At 40.3% G+C, this 9299-nt stretch overlaps 1 protein-coding gene across 2 annotated transcripts in view; it reads right to left on the reverse strand.

Moving 5' to 3' along the window:
* The window catches only part of LOC104716141 (E3 ubiquitin-protein ligase UPL3), an 8998-nt gene extending 2802 nt beyond the window's left edge, over window positions 1-6196 (reverse strand). Inside the window, exons 1-10 of one of the 2 annotated variants that reach the window (XM_010433500.2) lie at window positions 4894-6196; window positions 4698-4808; window positions 4500-4616; window positions 4253-4426; window positions 4014-4175; window positions 3432-3668; window positions 3228-3349; window positions 1743-3156; window positions 1537-1632; window positions 271-1291 (exon numbers count right to left, since the gene is read on the reverse strand). In XM_010433500.2, coding sequence (XP_010431802.1) covers window positions 271-1291; window positions 1537-1632; window positions 1743-3156; window positions 3228-3349; window positions 3432-3668; window positions 4014-4175; window positions 4253-4426; window positions 4500-4616; window positions 4698-4808; window positions 4894-5796 — 4357 coding nt within the window. In that variant the 5' untranslated portion in view covers window positions 5797-6196. Of the gene's footprint in view, window positions 1-4; window positions 1292-1536; window positions 1633-1742; window positions 3157-3227; window positions 3350-3431; window positions 3669-4013; window positions 4176-4252; window positions 4427-4499; window positions 4617-4697; window positions 4809-4893 lie in introns of both variants that reach the window. The other variant, XM_010433499.2, reaches the window with a different exon arrangement.

Genomic DNA, 9299 nt, shown 5'->3' on the forward strand with positions numbered 1-9299 from the left:
ATACCTTGTCACCAGAATTTGATCTCCACATCCCAAGGGCAACCTTTTGCAGATCATGGCTTAGAAGTGTGTAAAACTCAAGTGTAGGGCCTAGACCAGTACCAACTTCACCAAAATATTCTACTTCGAGCACAGCTTTCTGGCTAGAATACATCTCCATAACTTTTGCAGCAGAATCTAATATCCTATTTCGGGATACTCGAACTTTCTGGCGCTGCAGTCTCCCTATTCTCATCTCTCGTTCATTTGTAGACCCACTGCCGTCAGCACCTTGCTGCTGCTGCAAACGATTCAATGCACGAGACAACCCAAAAGCAGTTGAGTAGAAATACTGTCTCCGGGTCTGAAACGGAAACAAAAATGGGCATGCTCTAGTCAACTGGTAGCACCAAGAGGGAAGACTTCCACTGCACAAAGCAAGCGCATCCTGGATTTGTCGAGCTAATTTGGGTGTAAGTTTGCTATTAACAAATTCGTCATGAGGAACCTTAGCAGCAGTTGTACTCAGATCATCTAGACTTGCAATTTTACCCTCTGCGAAACGATCAGAAACAGTTTGGGCTCTTAAACGAGGGCAAAGCTGATTTAAACCCTCTAACACACGTAACAGCGCCAGAACATTATATGTCGAATTTGATTTCTCAAGGTCGCATGGAAGCTCCCCTTGTAATATACTATCCAAAAGAGATGCCCTATGTGACTCAGATTCTACACTGGAGTTGGTAGTTGCAGACTTTGCGGATTTCGACGGTGTGGTAGAACTTGCTCCACCAACAGACAACCTATTCACTTGGCTGTCTGGCCTCTGGTACATGATGGTGTAAATGTCATTAAATCTGCTTCCATCACTTGAGATGAGATCACTGCCACCAAACCTGTCATCATCATCTTCATCAAGCATAAGTTGTCGCTGTACAGCCTGATAAATTGTCAAATGCCTACTAAGGTGCTTTCCTCCCGCAGTAAATATCAACTTAGAGGGCTCATCTGAACTCCGATACAGGGTACGTCCATGCAAGTCCCTACTTCCCCTGATACCTCTACCACTGGCAGCTCCAAGCCCAGCCATCGCCGCAGCAGCAAAGGATAGTGCACCCCTAGAACCATAAGTATTCCCAATGCCAGCATCAGTAGAATCAGATCCCCTTGCTGCTGCAGTTCCACTAGAGCCTCCTGAAGCTGGATTCATTAGTCGGCCGCTGGTTGCCAGACCATCATCATCCACTGAGTCCGCCAATTTCACATCATGCACTTTATCAGGCGTGCACATGGGAAGACTGTCATCCAAAACCTGGAAATGAAGGTATTAAACGAAAATCAAACCACATGTAAGGTACAAAGCCAACGTGATTGATAGCAGCCAGGTAAATCTGAGTAATAGTGGTATAAGCTAGTAATTCTTTTTGGTGAAATAATCCAAATATATGAAAGCTGTTGAGCTTTATTGCTGCCAAATGCAATATCTATTATGTTGTTAGCAAAAACGACAATCACAGAACATAATGTACATATTGGAAAAAACAAAGGATGACTTACATCTTCATTATCATCATCTTCATCATCAGAAATGTCATCCTCTTCAATCACCAAGGCATCATCAATTTCGACTGGGGATATATCCAATTCCTCATCCTGCAAGACATACAAGTACGATGGTGCTGAATAAGCAAATCACACCACAACATAATGATGTAACGCAATAAACAACCATGTAATTAAAAAAACATAGCACTGTAACATGCCTCAGAGCTGGAGTCTCCGCTAGGTGGTTTCATTTGAGTATCTTTGTCAAGGACAGCTCTCCTTTGAACACTGCTCCTTGTTTGAGGCCCCTTATCCGCTTGAGCCGGCTTCATCACGCCTTTACCTTTTCCTTTTGATGAACTCGTACCTTTCTCATGCACAGGATCTTTCTTTGAGGGATCACCTATGTTAATTGCAGATCTCGATCTAGAAGAATGCCGACGAGTGGTGGAAGCTGGAGTTGACGAAGATGGTGCTGAAACACCAGCACCACTAGGTAACGCGCCTGCCTCTGTATTTCCAGCAGGCGCTGCCGGCTTTAAACCAGATTCACTGCGTTGAACTCGGGGCCAAAGAAATTCCTCCACTGCTGCCATGCTTGCCAATGGATCTATAAGTACAATATTAGAGGAGTAATCACGTAGCGTCTTTTCTCCAGGTGCACGGCATAATCGCAACTTTAAAGGATGTGCCAAAGCACTCAGTCCCGATGAGAGCCGAGCACTTCCACTTAGTGACCTTGAGGGATGGCTAAGGACAACGGGAAAGCGTTCCAGTGATGATAAAGCATCTTGGAGTTTCTGAATCAAAACTGTCATAGGAGGGACCTTTCCCTCATTACCATCAAATGGAAGTGCAACTTCTAGAAAGGCTTTGAACCTTCTGAGCCCCTCCTGGCGAAGTTTGGGAAAATTAAGTTCTGAGATCTTCTCTTTGGAAAAGTAGCCACGAGAAAAGTAGTTAAGCAATGCTGCAACCACACCACTGCCAACAAACTCAAAAGTTGAGACACCATCCCCTTTACTTAGCTCGCCAAGTATCTCAGAAATGATACCAATCAAGTACTCTTCCTTGCTAGCAGAGAAATCGCCAAGGCTAGCCCCAGACGCTTTAGATTTTCCCTTTCCTTTCAATTTATGATCATCTATACCAGCAGTTAGCTTCTTGCAAAGATTCTTCAGATGTAAGAGATCATCCGTAACTCCAACATCAAGATCCCCACCATCAGACGGGAAGTACTTGTCTTTGAATGCTTTGGCACAGGAACTAACTGTTTCCCTCAGCATAAAGCTGGCTGTAGAAGAATCCAGAGAATTATGGTTTGCACCTATGTTAACGGACGCAGAATTCTTAGGCTCTTCCGACTGGTTTCCATCAGAACTGGCATTACTACTTCGCCGTCTATAACGCCTAGATCGTGCAGATCCGGGAACACAGTCATTTTCCTTATAAATAGGTGAGGCATGAGAAGTTTTACCAACCAAGACAAGTTGATCTACAGCATGGACCACCCCTTCCCTCACAAACACTTTTGAGAATGTTTCAGGAAGCTTTTCCATCAAAATCTCTGCAACTTGTAGAGCAGGAACCAAGACCTGCGGGTCTTTCCATGCCAACACACCAGCCAAGAAGCTACATAGGGAAAAATGTAAGAAGTTGCACACACTGTCATGTCAAACATAATTTATACATAAAAAGCATACCTCGAAATATTTGTGTCGCCAATTAGAGACTGAATCATTTCTGAACTGCTGAAATACATCAGCTTTCCAATGACTGAGAGACATTTATGGCGAATAGTACCATTGACACTAGAACCATAGATCTGTTGGAAAAGAATACAAGAATAGTTAGACAAGACACGGTGGTATGAGCATTATTTTGTAGCCAATGCAGAGAAAAATTACCTGCACTAAAACTGGAAGAAGATCCAATCCAAATTGTTTCAGAAGTTCAGGCTGATCACCAAGTAATTTTTCTCTAGGTGAAATTTTTAGAGCATCTTCTTGTTTCCCTGAAGTACTTGGACAAGATTTCTTTTGGCTTGAACCTTTCACAAAAGTATTTGAGCTAGTAGGAAGAGAGATAACTCCTTCAGGCAATGGAGGGAGGAGCTCATTCGCTAGGTTGACTATCTCAAAAATCTAAGATATAAAGCATCCAAATATTAGAGACCACGAGATAAAAAAAAAAATAAACCAGACAGAAGTACATTGATGAAACGCTTCTCCCTATATTACATCTAACATTAGCTCAGAAAACAAGTACAAGTGTATTGAGCTACCTGCTCCAAAATAAGTATAGCACATAAGAACTGTAGAGTGTGATCAATCCACTATACAAACACCTCAGTAAAATATTGTAATACACAAAAAAAACTAGGATACTAAACCTGAAATAGATAACTTATCCTAAAATCTAAGCTATTCTTATTTCAATCAGGTGTTGAACCAAAAAAAAGTAATTTTTTTATCAAGTAAAATCAGTACCTGGTCTGCAGGCCGGCTCAGTGCTGGGGATACAGATGCATTAGAAGAGACACCAGAACCCAACAGAATATCCTTAAGAATGCTACTAATACCGAGAAGAAGTAATGTCCTAAATCCAAGAGGTGACCCGCTCGCACAGGTAGAAAGTAATCGGATTAACCCCTGAGCAAAATATGGTGAATATGTCACCTAGAGTATAAATGAAGATAAATAGAATTCACGAAAGATTTTGCTCGTACCGTGTAAGTTGACACGCTAAGAGATGCTTGCCCACCACCGCCTGAATTGCTCGTGGAAATCAGAGATGCAGCTTGAGTCACCAGGCCGTGGTTGCATAATTCATCCAATTTCTCAGGATACGGTGCAAATGCTTCGGCAATCCGAGTCAGGCATATAGAAGCATATTCCAAAACCTGCCACCATACGAACACATTATGGAGGGAAATAGTAGTACCATAAAATAACAGAAAGTAGGTCAACAATTACCTTCGAATCATGATACTTAAGTAGGTTTGTCAGTAATGGTACAGCTTCCATAACATAATCAGATGCATCAGAAGGTAGTTTCTTGCACATATTAGCAGCAGTAGATAGTGCTACACGCTACAAGAAGCCAAGGAATATGTGCATTAGATACACGTGTATGTATGTATAGCATAAAAGAGAAGTTACAAATTTACACACCTGGACACCAGTGGAGAAGAAATCCAGATACGAGAGCACAGCCATAAGAGCACCAGCTCGCAAACAGGCAGTTGGGTGCTCCTGAGATATCTTTTTGAGAGCTTGCAGGGACTGTTGTTATAAATACGAATCAAATTTCAAGTTATTCGAGATGTCAGTCGAAAAATTAAATTCAATAAAACTCAAGAGAGCCAACCTGCTCGGCTAAGTCCATGTATTCAATGGTTAGCAATCTGGCGACTAAGCATGAAACAGCGCCGTAATGTACAACAGCAGCACAAGAAGACGGCAAGACATCACAAAGATGGGTAAGGGCCCTGGCTGCAAGAAGCATAATGTCGGGGTTGCTTTCATGGTTGAGGAGACCCACAAGAACAGGGACGAAGGAGTCAACAGAGAAAGTGCTAAGTGAGTCTTCGGTCCCGATGGATAACATCTCGCAAAGCTGGGTTAAAGCCTCGACCTGTTTGCCCTCTTCTCCTTCAGAGCGCAGGCCGGAGAGAATCTTCTTCATCCGCCCGTTTAAATGGGAAGAAGAAGCAGAGCCGATACCGGAAGAAGGGAGCAAGTCATCCAATCCAGCTCCAAGCTTTCTGAGCAAGCCTTGTAAAGCACTGCTGGCAGAGCTCATGTTAGGATGCATGAAACCGGGGTTGCCATCCTCACAGTCGTTGTCGTCATCGTCGGCGTCAGCGCTCCTAGCAGCGGCGGCGGCGGCAGCATCCATGTTGAGTTGTTCTCTGGCTCGGTCTCTCTCCCTAATCCTGACGTCATGTTCCTTCTCCTTGCCCTTGTCGGAATTGGTGTTATCGTTGCCACGGTTACCTCGTCCGCCTCGGCGAAACCCAGAAGAATCAGTGGAGGTGTCCATGGGAGTGGGAGCGGGAGCAGGAGCAGTAGCGGCGGCGGCAGAGCGAGAAGAGCGAGAGCGGGTGGTGGAGGAAGAAGGGGCAAGTGAGGAAGAAGAAGAAGAAGAAAGACGAGCGCGTTTGCTGCGGGTGGTGGGACCGGAGGAAGAGGCAGAGGGAGAGGGGGAAGAAGAAGAAGAAGAAGGGGCAGTTGAGGTCGCCTCCGCCCGCTTGCGGCTCCGAGTTTCCATACAAAGGAAGAAACCCCGAGTTTCCGATTTGCTCGATCAGAAGAAAGATTCTGATCGGACGCTCGCTCGCATCTCAATTTGAAACCCTAATTTCCGGAATCAAATAAGAAGAAGAAGAAGCTCGAAGAGAGGAGCTATTGAAAAGGCATGATGCAAAATCGAACGAATTGAACAAAATTGGGGATTGCGATGAAGAGAAGACGGAGGATCTAATCAATTGGAAGCAAAGACGATGATGATGATGATGATGATGATGAAACAAGGAAGGAGACAGATTTGATTAGAAGAAGAGAACCCTAAAATCGTCGAGAGAGGAATATGAGAAGAATACGATGCCGTTTCTGACCTTCCTTCCTTCCGCATAGAAAGAGAGCTTTTCACAAGGATGATGGATACTGACCCGACCGACCGACTGACACGGCCTTCCGCTACGTGTTTTTTTGGGTCTTCGCTTCGCTCCCTCCCTCATACGCTGCCGTTTCATATATGGCCCGCTCCAGGGAAGATCATAGCCCAGCCCAACATTTAAGTGGGCTTATACATCTGTTACAGTGCTCTTTCTACAACCATTCATGGGTTTTCACTTTTCAAGCCCATTTGAACTTTACTTTCTTCTCTATTTTGCAACTACACCTCAGCAAACAACTATCTATCTCTTAACACAAATCATTTATACGTACCAACTCTATGTATATAGCAAAACTATACATTGTTATTATCTGAGATTGTGGGAGGGAATCTAGCTGCAATTCCATATCTACTTCATTCCCTCCCAAAGTTTTCTCATCGTTGATTGATTTTTTTTTTTTTTTTTTTTTTTTTTTTNCCTCAAAGACAATCATCGTTGATTGATTCTTTCCGTTAATTTGCCAGTACTATAACATCTCTTTTTCTACAATATTGGCTTGTAACCAGCATTTCATTTACCAATTAACAGCCCAACAATTATGTGATTAAAATATATATATATATATGAGCTGTGTACGCATAATCAAATAACTTCACACTTATTTACATTTGGTCGATCTCTGGACCTCTCTATCCCTATTTATATACACTCTATAATCTATATACATATTTTTTTACAAGCTAAGACATATCTATACATATAAGTAGATATATATATATATGGTGTGGTGTGACCAATTTATGTATATAATTAATCATCCACCGTCACCAACCATCCACCTTATTTTCACGTCTCGTTAGGGAAACTGATCATAATAGCTAGTAGTATCTATCTTACTCTGCTGGAATTGAAATCCCATTTGTAATTAATTTATCACACAATTGTTATGCAAATTAAACTTAAAACTTTTTCGTTGGTCGTCAATAAAAACTCTATATACCTCGACTTCGAGATCGATCAAGCTGATCTTAATTTAAAACATCTTAACTAGTACGCTAAGTTAAAATTAAATTCAGAAAAAAAAAAAAAAAAAAAAAGTGGAAGGTGAACCAAAATCCCTCGTCCCCAACTGCACACGGACCTTATTAATATAATCATGTAAACTATTTATAACTTTTAATATCAATATACATATATACTTCAAAAAATGACAAAATTAATAATCACTACACTATCGTTCTCCTCTCTCTCTTCTTAAGAACTCGCTACCGCTTTAGGTTATCATCTCTGACCGGCGCGTGTGGGCTATCGCGGCCATGACGTCGGTTCGGCTTTAGTTTTTTGCTTAGCTTTCTAGCTCTACTTTCTTTTGTGGGGAGATATCTGATTTTTCCAGTTTTTCTCTTTTTAGATCTAGAATTTGGTTTGTTTGGTTTTGTTGCAGGAATCAGTCTTCTTCTTCGCCTAAGCCTTCTATGGCCTAAACCGCGATGGCTCTAAGTCACTTACAGTCTATGTGGTGGTGATTCGGTTTCGGCGACTTATAGTTTTAAGTTTCCTCACACAGCTTCAACAAATCGGATCTAGGGCGAGATCCGCCCAGATTTGAGTTCTTCTTACTGGTCTTAGTCACTTAGTTGACATTTCCGACCATGACATTTCCGACGATCTCTTAATTGAGGCCTCGGAATTGAGGTTTCCATCACGCCGCTCAAGGTTCCCCAAGGTTTCTCTTCTGAAGACTCTAAATCACCGAGTGAGGCAAGATGATCGTAGTCTTACAAGGTAAGGGTCAGCTCCAGTGTCCTTAACTTTATAATTCCTGCGATTTTGGTTGGGATCAGACAAAAAGAAGATTGATTTCTTTATGTAAAATCTACTACCTTTCTTAGGTCTATCGTTTTTTCTTTTGCTCGTTTGTCTCCCAAAGTTGGGGCTTAGTTTCCGAGTACTTTATGTCTCGCTGGATTGTTTTCCAGAAGAGTAAAGTTTCGTCGGCTTAGTCTCCAGAGATTAAAATCCTGTCGCCGGTATGTATCCCACTTTGTACTCCAATTAATTCTTTATTAAAATATATTTGAAATGAAAAAAATAATAATAATAATAATCACTACACTAAATTATTATTCTTATAGCGCTTCTATTATATACTATTTGACACACAAAAAAACAAATTGTTATATCATCGCCACATCGCTATTTCTTCCACGTCATTTACAATACCATTAGTGTTAAACTCATATATTTATTATTCTAAGATAAGTAAGAAAGATAAACAACAGAAAGAATCATTCACCATAACAACTATTCCCATGAGGTTTGATAAATAACGCTTCGCATATATTAATAGTGTTTATGCGCTCGATCTTTCGTAAAACAAAACTACGAATTAGTCTTTTAATTTAGTTGAAAGAATTAAAAAAAAAAAAAAAGAGTTAGAATTCAATTAATCAAGGTTAAATAATTAATGAACGTGATGAAAAAGTAACTTGTGGTTTTATTTTAATTCATAAGTAAATGAATTTAACTTTTGGTGCTGATTTGAAGAATCTTGGCCTGTAGCTGAGGGAACCTAACGCTTCTAGAAGAGAGCCATCCATCATCATGCATGAGGTGAGTGATTGATTGTATACCAATAGATTATTAAACAAATTGAAATGCAACTACTCTCTCTCTTTTTCGTTTTTTTCATCTTTTTCAATTAAACCATTTATTTATTTTCGTTTCTGCTCACATTTTTTTCCACCTAACTTACCAAATTTCACAATGTAGTTCCAACTTTTTCTTTAACATGAACAATAGATACTCTATATTTTATATATTCTCTCATAATAATTATTTGTGAATTTCGTTGTTCAAATTCTTTTTTGGCATACGAAATTACAACAACATGTATGATTATTAGGGCATCTGGGAACAGTTTTAGGTGTTTTTAGAATAAAAATATTATGAAAATAATATAAGATCAGTAGTTTAGATCTTTTGTTAAGAAGTTGGTTATTGGGAGAATATTTTTAAGATCATAAGATTTAATAATATAATAATATTAAACATATTACAATTATAAAAACTTTAAAAAATAACATTTAAATTGCAAACTTAAAAAATTTATACTAAAATTCAAAATACAATACCAAATTTTTATAAAAAAAAA

This window comes from Camelina sativa, chromosome 10 (genome assembly GCF_000633955.1).
Source record: "Camelina sativa cultivar DH55 chromosome 10, Cs, whole genome shotgun sequence".
Classification (NCBI taxonomy): domain Eukaryota; kingdom Viridiplantae; phylum Streptophyta; class Magnoliopsida; order Brassicales; family Brassicaceae; genus Camelina; species Camelina sativa.